Raw genomic sequence first — 17,535 nt, 5'->3', positions numbered from 1 at the left:
ATATATACATATTTGGTATCGGGTACGAGTACCCATATTTATCTTTCGGTACTCACTGACACCGAGTACCGATACCGGTACTTACACTAGCATGGAGTTGGCTTCCCGGGCAATCAGGAAGCCGGGCAGCGTGTCATTACCCACCACCCGGCTTATTGATTGCCTGGAAAGCCAACTCCATGCTGTTTGGCCGGCTTGATGCTGATTGGTCGGGAAGCCGGCTTCCAAGCCAGTCAGCATGGAGCCAGCTTCCCGGCCAATCAGAAAGCCGGGAGGTGGGTCATTACCCGCCGCCTGGCCTTCTAATTGGCCAGGAAGACGACTCCATGCTGCTTGGCCAGCTTAATGCTGATTGGCTGGGAAGCAGGCTTCCCAGCCAATCAGCATTAAGCCAGCTTTCCAGCCTATCAGGAAGCTGAGAGGTGGGTCATTACCCGCCGCCTGGCCTTCTAATTGGCCAGGAAGACGACTCCATGCTGCTTGGCCAGCTTAATGCTGATTGGCTGGGAAGTATAAAGCTTCCCAGCCAATAAGCATCGAGCCGGCCAAACAGCATGGAGCCAGCTTCCAGGCCTATCAGGAAGCTGGGCAGCGAGTCATTACCTGGGCGGCGAGTGATTAGCCGGGAAGCCGGCTCCATGTTCCCTTGCGGTACTGCCGTTTAGAGGAAATATCCCTCTGACCGGAAGTTCCAGTATTGGGGAAGGTATCGGAGCAATTGGCCGAGTACGGGTACTCACCCAAATACTTGGTATCGGCACCGATAGCGCTACTAGTATCAGTGCATCCTTATGTAGACTAAATAAATAAAAATGCACATATTCATAAAATAAAAAAATGTGGATTTATTATTTTTTTGCATTGGAGTCAGTAAAGCATTGCAACCATAATCAGTGGATCATAGCTGGAATGCTCTGGCTCATGCAGATTCTCTCTCCAACCTCTGTCTGTACCAAGCTATGAACATTCAATAACAGGAACGGGAGAAAGAATGGATGAACTACAAGTGTACTGATGTCATGTTATTGAAAACTACAAGTCTTTCAAGTCAAAGGATCTGTAAATGGATGACGCTGCTGTGTGGGTGGAGCCACGCAGAGCCACACCATTTTAAAAAATCAACACGAGTCTGCAAGGAGAAGAACCCTGCGATTCAGGCACGTGGGGAGGTATCAATGCCACCATGTTTCATGTTGCAGCCTAAATATGGGTGTAACATGAAACATGGTTTTAAAGGTAAACTTACCTTTTAACCTATTGTGGAGTTCTCCCTTCAATTATAAAGGGACCTGCATTCAAAGTTCTTTCAGAAGAGAATATGATAATATGTTCTTGTTTCTTTTTAGTGTTTCTCACCAAGCAGTGTTTTCAGATTTTCTGCTTCCATGAAGATGTCATTGTCAGTATTGACAGCAATTAGCGGCTAATAATTAAAAAGAGTGCACATCTCGTCAGTTGTTACCAGTGTGGAGCCATTAACCTGTAAATGAACCCAAAGCAGGATGTTACATTGCTTTTTTAATTATCAGTAATTCCTCTCCAGAGAGGCATGGGGGAGAGACTGAGCTGAACAACCATGAAACAAATATGACAACAAACAAATTACATTCTCCCATTCCTTTGATTGACTTACTTGGCTGCGGTGTGCAGAGAAAGGAAAAAAGGAACAATTTGACTTCTGATAACTGGATACAATGTGAAGATGTTCTTTTTCAGCCAAGCATGGCTTATTTTGCATATGTCTAATAACTAGATGTCCTTGTCAGCAGTTTAACATTTTTTTTTAATTTTTTTTTAACCTAGGACAAATATACGTTTGTCCTGGGTTATAGAATCCGATGAGCCGCTAGCCGCGCAGTGGCATTAGTTAGACAGTTCAACAAGGATTTTCTGCACATGCGCACTAGCTCCATCTGCTGTACATCTCTTACTGGCAGTCACCGGAGGTGACGTGCCCAGTCGGAGAGCTCGACAAGTCGGAGCTTTCGCTAGAACACGGGCAGTCCAATGAGATCGGTCCTGTTCCGCATCTAATCAGAAACCCAATGTCAATCTATGGATAAATAGTTGTGTGTCCATTTACATTCAATTGCCTCCAAGTCCATGTAGTTCTGGAATTACATATTTCTCTACTTTTCTGGAGCTAAACGTGATGGATCAGAGGTAATTGTATGTAAACACATCTGCTTACATCTGGCTTCCTGTAGACCTAACATGGGTCCATACAGCTTAGGAAAGAATTGCGGATTGATACCCTGCTGATTGTAGTGGATGGGTGTCCATGTAAAAGGGGCATAGGGTGAAAAACGTTTAGCACAAAGTATGTAGGCAAAGGATACACCCAGGACATGCCCAGTTAGATGGACCATAAAAGATTAATGTACAAAAGATGATTGGATAAATCCACAGGTCTTTTTTTCTATCACTGATTTTTTTTTTTTTCTATTTTAGAACAAAAGCAATAATTTAGAGGTTGGATGAAAAGTTTAGTGAAGTATAATATTTTTGGTAGGTAATAGTGCTTTTTCTATAGCGATCTATACATCAGACCAACAAGAAGGCCAATTAAGGAGGAAAAAATGCATGAGGCTATAAGGGATGAGCATAGTTTTTTGGGGAAAACTAATTTTGCCATCATTCTCTGTTTTGCTCTTATAGCAGTTAAGGAAAAAATTGTTTAAACATAAATAACAATCTGCCTTTTTCCTTTACTTACAGGGTGTGGTTTTTCTGGGGGGGGGGGTTTAGTTTAATACACCTATTTTCAACCTATTTTCAGTCACAGCACCCTTTAGAAGTATACAAAATCTCTAGGCATCCCAGTGAAAAATGTAATATCTTTTAAGGGGAATCCAGTGCAAAAACACACTAAAAAGTGGGTTTCCCCCTTCTCTTCAAATTCACAACAGTCACCCTTTGCATCAGTGGTCCACTTCACATCAGGAGCCCCCCTTTTACATTAAAATATTAAAAATGAAGTCCTTGGTGTTCTTTCTTTGTGTTTCTTTTTTGTATCTTTGAATAATATTTGTGCACTGACACTTAACAAGGGGCTGGGTTTTTTGGTACAAAAATCCCCAGATTTTTGCAAAAACGTTTGAGGAACTTAATACTTACTCATCTCTAGGGACCTTGTATTTAATCTCCACCAGGGCTTTATCTGCAAGGAGTTTGTACTATCTCTCCATATTTGCTTGAGTTCACTCCAGGTTCCTTGAACAATTCAAACACACATCGGGAGGTTAATCCATTTGTCCCTATATAGGCCCATTTAAGTGTTTGTAATGGAAAGTGGGATTTGAAGCCTTTCTTAAGCCAGGCCCAATGCAAGTAGTTTCATGTACACTGTAATGCACTATGTTATATTTTACAATCACATAAATAAAGGAAATATAAAGATGTGAATATGTTATATAAATTATATTTTTTTGTTCTGTTACTGCAGTAGAGATATTTTCTTCTTTAGTTCCAATAACCATCAATCAGCAACTTTCCCTATGCATATTTTATGAGGGTATAATTTGTGCTGTTTTCTCTTCCAGCAGGTATGAGCTTTGTGCATGAAGACCAGCCTGCTCAAAATACAGTCTTGCCTTTAAAGGAGATTCCCAAGGGGACAAATAGGACAATCTTGGAAGTGTGTAACAACACAAACGCTCCCCGCAGGAGTTTACTTCCAGCAAAGAAAACAACCACATCACCTGCTGGTAGGCAATTCTCTTCTAGATAACATCCCTGCAATAGTCTGCCATCTGCATTATCCCATCAGGAAGGAAACAATTTCTCATTATGTTAAATGAATGTTGTTTTCACTGTTATAATGGCAACATGAAAAGTCTAAAGCTTTTTTTAATGGAATCTAGATACACGGTCTGTAGATTTAGAAGGTCAGAAAATATCAACTTTAGATTGTGCATTGTAGCATTGTTCAATGGCAATAAGCATATGTTGAAAAAGCTTGTAATAGCAAAGCCTTTACATGGAACAGTTGTTGGATGTTAAAGTGACAAAACAGGAAGTAAGGGACTGTCCTCAAAAGGACACAGACAGCAACAAAAACCTGAGTGATGCCTTACACATTTCCTGGGTGGGTGTCAGAGTTCCAAAAAATCTCATTTTATACCGGCAGGGATGCATAAACACATGTATATTTAGGTAGAATGTTGACTGTACAGTTGGAACTCTTGCATTGCCGAGCAAGGTTCTGGGTTTGATTGCCACTGAGTATACTATGTATATACTATATATAATATACTATACTATCTGCATTAGAGTTTCTTTGTTTATGCAATGTCCAGATTTTCTACCACAATCTACAGATCTTTTGGCAGGTAATGTAGACTACCTGTACTATAATATATATAGTACTCATCAATACTATTTAAAAGTAATGTATCTAAACTCAAGAATAAATGTTTTGATATATTGCAGCATTTCAGTCCTTAGATGTGATTGCTGTATTCATATTCTCTTTTTTAGACTTTTCCCCCTTTATTTTCACCTGACAATCCTGCCAGTAACACACCTCCTATCCTAGAGTGACAGTGCTCACTCACTGTACTGTATCTGTGGGGGAACACTGTTGTCATCCTAAATTAGGTGGGTAAGGACTGCAGAATACCTCTCCCTCATCTTCTTTACAGAGGGGGTTGTAGTACTGGAAACAATGATAACTGTGAGCACAGGAAGATATCAGTTATTTTTTGGACTTGTCAAACTGATATAACAAAATGTTTTTAATGATATACTTAACAGAGCAAAAGGGAGAAAATAAGAAAAGTTTAATGTTAAGTTTACACGCACTTTAAATAAAGAAAGATTATACAAGTATGGATGTTCTGGCGACCTCTCACACTGCTTTTATCTTGAGGGGTGTGTGCAGGGAGGTAATAGGCCAGACAATGTTCTTCGGTCCAATGAAAGAGGCTCTCTAGTACAGTTGGCTAAGGGCTGTAAGAGCTCATGAACAGTAACTTTTGTTTGCATCTGAGCTGCTTTTCTTTAATATAGAGGTCAATATGAATGCAAAAGCAACTTGAAGCAGCTTGATGTAATTCCAGAGCAACTTAAAACCTTGAGGTTAATACAGTGGAGGTATGAATATTTTACCCAGTGAGCTAATATCATGTATTGTAAAGCAGTGTGGGACTTCATTCATCAAAATAAATGGAAGAATTATGTCATATAATGGTTAATCTCCCAGGCATAGCTATCATCCCCAGTTACTGTTTCCTAACACTGCATAACACTCTGTTAGATATACGCGTTCCACTATTTTGATCTTTGATTGTTACATCGGGGAGATCAAACATTATATAGTATCAGTCTTTCAGCAATTTTGTGGAACAACGGTGCATGCTGTTTTACTATCCATAACATTGGTTCTCTGGCCAGGATATACGTTCCCTTCACTCTGTCACTTTCAAGGACAGGAAAAAAATAACTGTCAGGATTAACTGTCACCTGAAGGAGTTCAGGACCTAATGCTTCATGTGAAAGGGAATTTTTTGAAATTTAGTGTGTCTGTGAAAGAGTAATGCTGTGGAAATCACAGATCTGCTTCATGAGACGGTGCTGTAATTTTAGTGTATTATACCTAAACACAAAGTCAGAGTGTAGAGGTGTCATTTTCTGTCGAAAGAATCATGTCAATAGCATCAACAATTTGGGAGGGATGTGTGACAGGGGTGCCATTCTGATCCTGTCTTCAATGTCTAATAGGGAAATGACCTGGAATAATTATGCAGGGTAGAAGTTCAGACTTCACTGAATGCATTGGTGTTCCAGCTTATTGAATCTAGGAGCCAGCACCAAAGCCTACACCTTTTAGGACTGGGCATTAGTGGTGGTTTTATGGGAGAGGTTCCAGACTCACTTTCAGTCTTAAAATAAAAATGTCCCTATATTGGTTTCTGCCTATAAAGTTCTTATGAGGTTGTATTGGCTTCCTTCACCCATTGTGATGGTGATTCTGTCATATAGTAATAGATGTTTTTGGGGTAGTGGACAAAGGAGTTATGCTATGCACACCTGGTGGTGGGCCTGCCCAATAGTGACTTATTTTTGATGTAGATATTTTGATCTCCTTCAAACTCTATTCAAACTCTATTTCATTTGGTGAACCAAACCATAGCCATAGCCGAATGCATATGCTTTGCAGCCGAGCTGAAGACACAGCCAAATCGGGGGCTTCACTGACAGTTCAGGCATGGCATGAAAACAAATGAGCGGTGGGAGTGGTGACATCATCACTGGCTCCGCCCATCTGTTTACATTCAGAGCAGGATCTGTCAAATTTCTTATTCTGCGGTGGCAGTTTGTCGGGAGTGGTCGGGTCCAGCGGGCGGTGTTTTTTCAAATTTTGGCTAGTCAGTGTGCATAGTTCATCGTGATTGACCTTGGATTAACCGCAAGACAACGTGATTGATGTTGGATTACATCGGTAATTTTTTTTAGAACAAAGGCATTGTCAAAAACGGTCTCTGTGTTTTTTGTTCCATTAAAGGTTTTTTTATAAAGTCTGGGTTTTTATTTACTTTTTATTTAACTCTTTAGTAAATAAGTAGGGATACAATTACCCCTTACTCATTCACAAGGGGGGGCGGCATCTGGGTGCCCCCTTTGTGAACGGGGGTACGAAGATTCAGATGAGCTCCCTTGCCCGCAGACCCCCACAGCCACCAGGCCAGAACATGGGGACAATGTGCTTTTCCAGGGAATTTCCCCCTGGAAAAGCACCCTACCAATGCTGAGGTCATATGGCCTGGTATGGCACAGGGAGGGGAAAGCCAAGGGTTTGGCTATATAATTTTACGTTTTTTCCATGTTTGGGTATTGGGGTTCCCCCTTAAATATTTTTTACCAGACCTAAAGGGTGTAACAGAAACCCCCCCCCTGTAGTACTGTTTTCCTGCCACTAAATGGCCTCAGTTTTAAAGACCAGCATCATTCAATCAAATGTATCTGTCGGCTGTAATGTACTGCCCCAAGCCAGTGACTGGACAAGACCGTAATGGAGAAGCAACTAGCAAATGATAAGCTCATCTCTCTGTCTACTCTTATCAGTATGCCCCTTGTCAGAACGTGAACTGATTGATTCCTTGTGTTGCTTATCCCTCTCCCTCTCTGATCTCTGCTGTAAGGGGCCTGCAAGAGGCTGGTACCAAGTCAAATTTATCTACCTACACTGCAGAACTACATTATTTGTGTCTTTTATTGGTGCAAAGTTTTAAATTCTAAGATATAACTATCAGCAGCAGGTGAAGACATCATTCCAAAGAATACTGCTAGTTGCAGAGTGTTTACTTCACACTATTATAGTGATATATTTCCATTGTATTAATTCCATTTTCTCTGCCTCCTTCCCATAATCTGTTTATTTTGGGCTATTTCTAGCTACTTTAGCATTTGTTTGCAGGTCTCTGAAGATCTTTATGTGGTGGGAATCTGCTCAGTAAAGTGTCATTAGTAATAATCTCTGAACATGCCTCAGGAGAAAAGCAAAACAAATAAAGGTTGAATCAGTATTTGGTAGAAGCCGAGGTCATGGAAGACTTGATACAAGGTCATTTATTTCAACCCATCATTATTTTAAAATAAAATAACTTTAATTACAGTCATAAGTCATGATACTGACAAAGTACAAGTAAATAAAGTATTTTCTTCCTTAAAGTGTATGTAACCCTTACAACTAATGTTTCTAAATTGTTCTCTTTTGTTCTGTTTAATTACAATTGGAAGCATTTGTTATATCTGTTTAATAAGTACAAAAAAAACAGTTGATCTTGTCAGACATTAAGACTTTGTCCACTTTTTGTGTTATCTGAAAGAGCCCTCCTAGTTTTTATCTTAGACTACAGAATGATTAGTCCTTATGTTGTAGAGAAGGGAGTGGGAGTGGTTGTCTCCCACTGTCAGGCCACAACAGGAAAGAAGGAGCTGAGCGTATTTCTGGTATATCAATAGGTATTTTTCTGTATTTGCATGTTTTTAACCCTTTCACCGTCAGAGACACTTTTGCATTTATTACAGGCATGTAATAAATTAAATAACTTTAATTACAGTCATAAGTCATGATACTGACAAGTACGAGTAAAGAAAGTCTTTTCTTCCTTAAAGTGTATGTAACCCTTACAACTAATGTTTCTAAATTGTTCTCTTTTGTTCTGTTTAATTACAATTGGAAGCATTTGTTATATCTGTTTAATAAGTACAAAAAACCCGTTGATCTTGTCAGAAATTAAGCATGTGTCCACTTTTTGTGTGATCTGAAAGAGCCCTCCTAGTTTTTATCTTAGACTACAGAATGATTAGTCCTTATGTTGTAGAGAAGGAGAGAAGGGAGTGGGAGTGGTTGTCTCCCACTGTCAGGCCACAGCAGGAAAAAAGGAGCTGAGCGTATTTCTGGTATATCAATAGGTATTTTTCTGTATTTGCATGTTTTTTAACCCTTTCACCGTCAGAGACACTTTTGCATTTATTACAGGCTTGATAAAATGCACCCATTTTATGGGTTTTCATGTTTCCAGCTTGGGGATATACCCGATCCATTTGGCCTCCATCTAGACAGTCTAGGGCGATTATTTTCACCCTCACATAATACTTTTCCTAAGCCTTTCAAGCTGGCTGGTGGATGTCCAATTGACACCCTTTAGCAGATCATTACACTCCACAGGACTGATACATAGACGTCTTACAGAATTTGAGAAGTTGTGTTATCGTATTGAACCTTCTCAGGATATGTTATCCTTTACTTCCAAATTTTTCCTGTCAAAACAAAACGACCACTTGCCCCGTTTCGTCGGGTAGTGGCACAAAGACTTGGGTCATCTCTAAGGAAGATTGATGTACTGCCTTCTTCTATAGTCAGAAATCCTCCATATACTGTTATACTCAGAAAATTAATGATAAAATGATCTCCCAATGGTGCAGAGATCCTTTCTCTTTACCGTATTTTCCAGAGTACACTGGAGACATGCTGGATATGCGAGAGGGAGAAAGCTACTACCTCTATATATGGTGGGATTGCCCCGATGCAACAATTCTGGTCTCAAATATTTGATATTTATAATGACATATATGGATTTGCTCTGTCCCCTTCTCCTGATATAGCTCTTTTATCCCTGTATCCTGGAACCAGGAAATTTTCAAAACACTCCCTGCTATGATTTTTCTTTTCTGCAGTTTGCTAAATTATACCTGCTTTCTGGAAGTCAATAGGGATCCCCTATTTCATTGGGTCAATGCTGTTAATTATATTAAATTCAGAGAGATATGGGCCGTTTGATTGCATTTTCTAGTCATACTAAAGACTTGGCTGATTTCTTTGGGTTGGAACGCCATTGTTTTTACTGTCTTGTTATGCAGTATTATCAACTTTAAGTCAAAACCTCCCTGTTCCCTACCATCCTCTTTTCCCCTTGTCTTTTGTTGTCCTCCTGTTTTTTTCACTTCCTCTTTCAATGCTCCTCTTTTTCAACTTGATTCAGGACTAAAATAATGATTGAGTCACAGATTCTTCCTCTTTGGTATCTTTTGAGCTGTGGACCCAACCATGTCAAAAGACGTTTTTCGCTCATCTTTGTTGGTTCCACCTAGGAGGGTTTTCTTGCTGGGTTGGCTGCTGCCATTAGCCTGTGATGTGCAAGTGCTTCATGTATCTCTAGTCATCATCATAAATGAGTATAATGGGGATTGGAATGCTCAGAGATGGGCTTTAATGCAATTTATATAGACAGTTTTTTCATGCTGTTGAGCCATTTTAGAGGTTGAGTGCAGTGTCCTCCGGTGGGATTATTAGAGATGAAATCAGCGTTGCAAAGCTACATTTCATCACAAGCACATTAAATAGTCAGTCCACCCAAACCCGATATTTCAGTGTTTGGCAGATACTAGAGAGTTAAACCTCATACTGGATGCTTTATAACTTTCAGCTCTCTGGTGGTGAAATCTCTGCTCATGATGAGTTGCCAGATCTAAATGCCTGCTATGGTCATTACAATGGGGTTCACTGCCTTCACTTCTTTATTTTTATAGAGAATGTATCAAGACGGGTGGGAAAACAAGGTAAGAGGAACACCAAAAACTATAAGGTGGGTAGGAACAAAACAGAAACATTCACGGGGAGATCCCTTTACTAAAATTCGGAACAGATATTAGCCAGCAGGTGACTTAGCCACCCATCTTGCGTTAAAATCTAATTTTTGTGTCAATAGGAACTTTAATTTACATTGTGCCTCGGAAACTTCTCAATTGTTTCTGTATATGTCACCAGCTCTTTGCACTTTTAGCACTTGTGCTTTCCTTCAACAGAGAAACTTAATAACAACAAATAAATGTATTAGGCACTGCAGTTTTAAAAGAACTTCTCATTTGATTCTTTCTATATGAAGACACAAATAGAAAAATAAGATGAAACCTCTTGCAGTGACATACTTCTTAAAGGTTCTGCCTGCCATGACTTGCCTAGGATCTGTGGATCCCTGCAGTAATAAGTAAACATACAGTGACTCATTCTTTTTGTGTAACCTTTGGTAACTTGCTTCTCAACACCATTAAAAATGTAATTTTGTTCTAGAGTTTTTTCTAATTTATCACTTAACAAATGTCACCAACTGACAAGAGATTCTTAACAATATTAGAGAAATGTCAGGAGAACTGAGAGAGCTGGAGGTCTAGAGTCTTCTGCACTGTGCTGTAAATTCACTTTTCAATCTAGTTTTTCCGCTGGGAACCTTTGACATAGACCTTGCACATTGTGCATGCAAGGAAGACACAAGACAGGTTCAGATATAGCTTTGCTGATGAAAAGTTAATTATTTCAGCTTTCAGGCGTTGGACTCACTGTATGTGTTAGTCCTTAGGCATTGGGAAAGTGGAGTATCTGGTAGTGTTTGACAACATTTTTCTTCAAAGAGAATCGGTGATAAATAGGTTTATACAAGAGTCTGAATATAAAATTATGGTAGTTGTCCTGACTTACTACAGAAATATTTGTATTTGACTTTCATTTAGCTTCACTTACTTCTGCTTCCACTTCATAGTTCAGAAGTCACGAAAGTCTGAGAATTAACACCTTTTCAAGAAATTCTCAGTTAGTTCTATCATGATTTTTCAGTAAGTTAGTAAACAGAATGCAATCAAATGTATTGCCTGCAAAGTGTGTGAAAGCAAAGGGAAAAAAAACACACCAAATTGCCAATTCTATTCCCATTTATGGCCTTTAAAGTTAAATGAGGGATGTTTTACAATTCATGTTTATGGAACTCTCTTTAAGGCCCCTTTCAGATAGGTGCCTTCAGTTCCAATCTACAGAGAATCCTTGCACGGATCCCCTGCTGATTGGAACAGATGTCATCATGGTAATACTGGTGTCCGTCCAAACTCAAATGACCGGACCCATGTTGGTCTCTGAAGAATCAGATGTAAACCGACATGTGTTTACCTCAGATTACCTTTGAGCCGGCAGGGTCAGGTCAGTCAAAATGGATCTCTGATCTGTTTGGTTTTCAGGACCTGGCCAGAGTTGGGGGGAACTAGATGTAAACAGACACACGTACGTTTAGATCCGGCTGTCCCTAGACTAACATCGGGCATCCGTCCAGGTCCACCTGACAGACGGTCCTGATCAGAATGCCCGCATGAAGGGGCCTTAATCTTCAAATTATGGTATCAAATTGTTGCATCCTTAAATTGAACTGATAAAGGCGTCCTATGAACATTAGTTCGTCATGTGCCTTTACCTACTGTTGCTTAATGTCATCATGACCTAGTGAACCTACTCAAAGCAGAAGCCGCATGCACAGAGTCAATGGAGTGACTCTTTTCTTATTTCTTTCCCTTGGTGGTATAATTTACAAATATGTAATTCAACTTTAGGTGTTAAATTGTATGTTGAGGCAAAACTTTTATTTTTAAAGATTAGCACCCCTTTCAAGTTTTCTTTATTGTTTGTGTCCATGCTGGGTAGATTCACCATCTCTACCTGTCCCAATGTCCATTATCATCAAGACAGAAAGTGATAGAATAGTAAAAATGTTATAGTTGTCACTAGAAGAGGGGAGAATAAATCTTGCAATGGGGACGCCTGTTCTGGTCTAAGTGTTTCCCCTCTTAGACCAGAACAGGCATCCCCATTGCAAGATTTATTCTTCCCTCTTCTAGTGACAACTATAACATTATGAATATCCAATCACTTTCTGTCTTGATGATAATGGACATTGCCCTCATATTGAAAAGATCCTACTTCTGTTGTGTCTCTGACAAAGGAAATGAAAGGAGGTCAGTAACTCATAGCAACCAATCACATTTCACTTTTCAACCATTCTGGTCAGTCAGAATGATAACAAAATAATTGATAATGAAATAGTTGGTAACAGAATGGTTGATAATAAAACTTTAATTTTTTCTGAAGAGGTGTCCTGCTTTCTCTATCTCAGCACATGGAAGGCTGTATGATGTGTTAAAATAATACTATTTAAGGAAAAATGACAGGTCTGCAGTGTCAAATATTTCTGGACGTAAGCTTAGACCATATGGGGAATTATAACATTTCCAAGCAGTGCTGAAGGTCCAGCGGGTAGATAGAACTAACATGTTTTTCATAGATAAGAACCCATTTGTACCTTTAAAATTCCAACTTATACTTTCTGTTCCTAGCAGCCAATTGAAGATAGTTTGGAATAACTTTGGAAATAAAGTTTTATTATGTCTTTAAATTCAGAGAGAGAACCTCACAGCTTAGTTCAGCTGGTTGAGCAAATTTTATATTTTGTGTTGAACAAGCTTTCTGCGGGCTGCAGCACATTTTCACTCTATGCTATCTACAGTAATGTCAGCTTAGAATGATGGTATCTGTATAAAAGGTAACATTTCTTCCTCTTGGATGCATTTAAAAATGGCAATGAGCATTCAGGCCATACCAGGCAAAAAGATTATGTAGTTGCTGATGTCTGTTTTGTACCACTTGCTTCTCAAATTTGAAATAACATTTCAGAAAGAACAGTTTTGAAGGAATATATTAGTGCTGGTCTCTGCATTGGCACATCTTTATGGAATAGTGTGATCACATTTTGATATACTTAGGGTACTTATGATTTTAATAACATAGAGTGAATCATTTATTTGATGGTCTTAGCTATATCACTTTGAATGTTTCGGGGAAAAGTGCGTCCAAAATTGGGTTTCCTTGAGAAACGTTACAACTTGATTAGAAGAAAAATCTATAGTGTTACTTTTCAAATGATACTTATGCTGAAAAGGTTCCATGCAATGGTTTTGAGTGAATGGGGTGAAGTCAACGTGGTAATATCGATCGATTTTTCAAACGATTCTTGTCGAAGGAGTCGGAGTCGGTCCGAAAAAAATTCTTGGCCCAACAATGACTTCAGCCAATAAGCTGCAGTAACTGTTCAGGTATTCTGAACCACACACACCCACCGCTGTCAGAACACAATAGCCCAGCATGTGGAGTTTCCCCCGTCCCCACTGTTTAGTGTGGATGGGGGAATTAAGCTTTTTTATCATTCAGCCCCAAATCAGTGTATTACTTTCAGTCTCGGTGACAGGTCTAGGGTGTAAAATAAAGAAGATACACTCAACAGACTCTCGGTCCCGCGGCAATGACCGCTCACCTCTCTACCTCTTGCACTCCAACTGCGGAATGTCCCTCGCACCTCAAGTACAATGCATGTGAATGGGCGTGATGATGTCATGGTTCTTTAGACTGCTGGAGCCTGCGAGAGAAGAGGCTACAGGGACCATTGTAGCAGTCAGGTGGAACCGAGCAATCAGGTGAGTATATCTTTTTATTTTACACCCAAGACCAAAATGATCACTTAACCCTTGCAGTGCGGGGGTAGCCCCACTGCAGGGGTTATGTTTTATTCTGCTCGGAATTGTTCTTTAAGTGTTATGCCTCCTTGATCTTTGTAAGTATAGGTCTCATACAATAATGTGGGCACATGCCTGAGATGCTTCTGAGGTGCAGCCTAGAATTGGTAGTATCTTACGTATAGAAGACTACAGGACCTCTCCAAAAATAAGGAGTTCAATGGGAGATGGAGCTAGAGTTCCTGGACTTGCTAGATAGGATGAACAGAACTCAGAGTTGATTTTTAAATTATTTCACCATTGAACAGCTTTTCCAGACCCCCTGGATGTCTGATCTCAGGGAGAAGAATTAATTGGCTAAGCTTGCTGTTATCTTCACCTGAGATAAGTCATCATCGGAGATATTCTTTTCTCTCCCTCACTTCTTCATAAACATGTACAGTTAGGTGGTCCATGCATTCATGTTTTCAGAAGGATCATCTGCAAGAAAGATTATTCAGTAATCTGATCATTCTCATATATCTAACCACCATCTGAAGTTTGTGGCTCCCTGTGACTCCCTCTGATGAGTTTTGTACCTATCTGGTTACCTAATCTTGAAGACGTCCTATATTTATATTTGGAAAGAGTTGAAATTCACATGGTATAGAAAGGAAAAATGTTCACACCCAAAAAAAAAGGCAACGTAAGACAAAACTATATCATTAGTCAGTAGCATTATCCTTCCACCTGAACACATTATTAAAGTGTATGTAAAACCCAAAGGAGATTTATCCTCAATCCCGCTGACCATTGTCTCCGGTACAGAAAGTGATGAGAACGTGGAGCTGCCAGAGGAAAAATGAGGTTATGGGAAATCTTCCAATGGGGTTATCTGTTCCTCTGACAACTGACTAAGAAGGGATTGCACCTTGCTCTGGAGAGATTTTTTCCTACTTTGTCTCTGGGACAAGAAAAAAACATGACAGGGTCTTAACTACCCCATACTACAGCAAAAACTAAAAGGAAACATTTTTGTTTAGGCTAAACATCATCTGTATTTCAGGGGAGCAAAGCTATACGCACTACACTTATATATAATCGATAGAACTGCATGACACCAAAATCATATTTCTCATGTTCTATAAATGAGTTCCAAGCATATAACTATTCATTTTGTTTTTCTTTCCAGGATTAAAAAAGGAAACACAAAAAGACCAAGAAGTGGTCAAGCCGACTATATCATCCCCAAAGAAACAAGTGACAAAGCTGCATTCACCAGGTATTTATGTGTTAGATCAGCATTTCCCACCTTTTTTTCAGTCACAGCACCCTCTAAAAATATAAAACATCTTGAGGCATCCCAGTCTAAGATGTAATAGATTTTAAGAAAGGACCCCCACGCAAAAACATAAAAAAGTGGGGTTCCCCCTTCATGTCAGAGCCCCCTTTTCATCAGGAGCCCCCCCCCCCCTTCAAATCAGAAGCCCCCTCCACATCAGTCCTTAATCACCCTTCATATCAGAGTCCTACCATCCCAAGATTTTGAGGCACCCCTGAGGAAGTCAAAAGGCACCCCAGGGTGCCATGGGACACTGGTTGAGAAAAGCTGTGTTAGATATTTTAGCACTTATAATATTTCTTAGTGCTGTAGGTGATTGTTTGTAATGAGTTCAATGAAATGGCCAGCAGCTAGCCATCAAAGAGTAAATAATAAAAATTTACACAAATAGCAGTCCTAGATATAAAACTAACATACAAGGAAATTGCATAAAAATTAAATAAGAAAAGTATGTATTAAATAGGTGTAAGTGTATGTGATATGTGTATAATATATTTATCTGTGTTCAAAGTCTGTGTGTGTGTGTGTGTGTGTGTGTGTGTCATAGTAGAAAGATAGCATTCCTAACATCTATGACTTATACACTTCTAAATACTCTCAATAGTCTCAAAGTCTAGCTTGCCTGTCTTTAACTTGATTGATGAATGCCTTAATTGTAAATTTTAGGATAGAGGATAAACAGGATTATAGGATTATATATAAGATCTTTCTAGACATATGCAAAATAATGTATGTTTTTCACATAGACTGTGTACTTTCCCAAATTATTCAAATACACAAAGCTATAGAAATCAATAATTTTGGATATTTTTAATTCATATATAATCCTGATATAAATAATACCCTAAAAACATAATTAGTATTATTAGCAAAGTGTATTCTAACATTTCGTTACTGGCTGCTAATGCTGTCACATGATTACAGGGATTTCTAATATGACTAGAAAATCCGTGCCCATCCATGAACGAGTTAGTTGAGGTTTAATGTCTTTTAGCATCTAAGTGATTCATAAAATGCTGATTATACATTCCTGCCCAACCAGACAGAATTGTAGTCTGGCATGTATAATTTGGTCAAGGGTGTTACCTTCCTGGAAGTTAGGAAATAGGGGAGGCAGAGTGTAATACAGGGTCAAGTGAAAGAGTGGAGGAACAGAGGGGAGGTTGTACCAGTGGAAGAAAGAAGGAAGTCGGATGTGACTGAGGACAAGGGATAGAGAAGTTGGAATGTGATCCAGTTGTGGTCCGCGGGAGATTAGGAAAAAAGGGGCTGAGTATTGTTTTGGTGGGCAAAGAGGAAGAACATTTTTGCTGGGGAAGAGGAAGTTCGAGTGAGAGTGGACAGGGTAGAGAGAAGGCAGAGTGGGAAGTTATTGTTCCTGAGAGGTGCAACGTAAAGAGGAGCATCAGCTTCCACTTGGAGATGAGGAAGAGGAGAACCTCATTAAGGAGAGGAAAGTAAATAAAGAGGAGGCAGAGAAGGAACTTATAATAGTGATGCCGTATAGGAGAAACCATGAGGCTGACAAGTAATTTAGGTGCGTATACCAGTTGCAATTAAAAATACATTGAGTCGATCTTTACAGTTAAAAAACATGTCCAACAATCTCATAAACAAAAAGTAATCTGAAGGTCTGCACGTTGAATATGGGATGTATATGTGGGGCCTCATTAGAAAATGGACATAAAAGAAGAGGCTTGATTAATTCAGGAAAATACTGATGCCAGTTTAAATATTAGATTAAATAGAATCTCTACCATGAGCCACACACACACAATAAGACACTAACAGCTGCACATGAAGGAAGCCAGGTTTACTACCAGTGTAGAAAAGGGAAAGGGGTTCTTTACCCAAGACCTTGCTTGCACTGGATGCTGAAGAGCGGAGTGTTTATACACGCAATGTTCTTCTGGTGGCTGGATGTTCCCAATCCTAAAGATAGCATTACAATAGCTTTGCCACAACATCCTGCCCTACCCCACTCACAAAGTGAGAACTGCCCCACTGATCTCAGTACACAGTTTTGTACCTGGTGTTTAGGCTGGATTCACACCTGGGCGTACCATAGGTGCGTTTTTTCTGCTAGTTTTTTGCGCTTTTTTAGCACGTTCAGTGAAATGCGCGTTCGTTGCTCGTTTTTATACCTCCCTGGCGGTATGATTTTTTGTTTTAACTTTATTTTCTCTATTTTTTTAAAAACTTTCAAACTTCCTTCTGGTTCCGCCCCCCTGCAACGCGGCCGCTCGCAAGGGACGGAACCCGGAAGTCGGCAGCGGCCGGAGGACACAGTGGGGGATCGTGGACAAGGTAAGTCCTACGCTGTATTCCCGAGTGTGGCTCGGGGTTACCGCTTTGTTAACCCCGAGCCACAGTCGGGCTTTTTT

General features: G+C 39.7%; 1 protein-coding gene across 1 annotated transcript in view; it reads left to right on the top strand.

Annotated features, from left to right (window-relative positions):
• Positions 1–17,535, top strand: part of MTUS2 (microtubule associated tumor suppressor candidate 2) — a 276,397-nt gene that overhangs the window by 150,596 nt on the left and 108,266 nt on the right. Inside the window, exons 4-5 of the mRNA XM_018555472.1 lie at positions 3,543–3,707; positions 15,002–15,091. Coding sequence (XP_018410974.1) covers positions 3,543–3,707; positions 15,002–15,091 — 255 coding nt within the window. The remainder of the gene's footprint in view (positions 1–3,542; positions 3,708–15,001; positions 15,092–17,535) is intronic.

This window comes from Nanorana parkeri, unplaced genomic scaffold (assembly GCF_000935625.1).
Source record: "Nanorana parkeri isolate BGI_ZX_2015 unplaced genomic scaffold, ASM93562v1 scaffold198, whole genome shotgun sequence".
NCBI lineage: Eukaryota > Metazoa > Chordata > Amphibia > Anura > Dicroglossidae > Nanorana > Nanorana parkeri.
The sequence above is the reverse complement of the archived record's forward strand: the minus strand, read 5'-3'. Positions and strand labels throughout refer to the sequence as shown.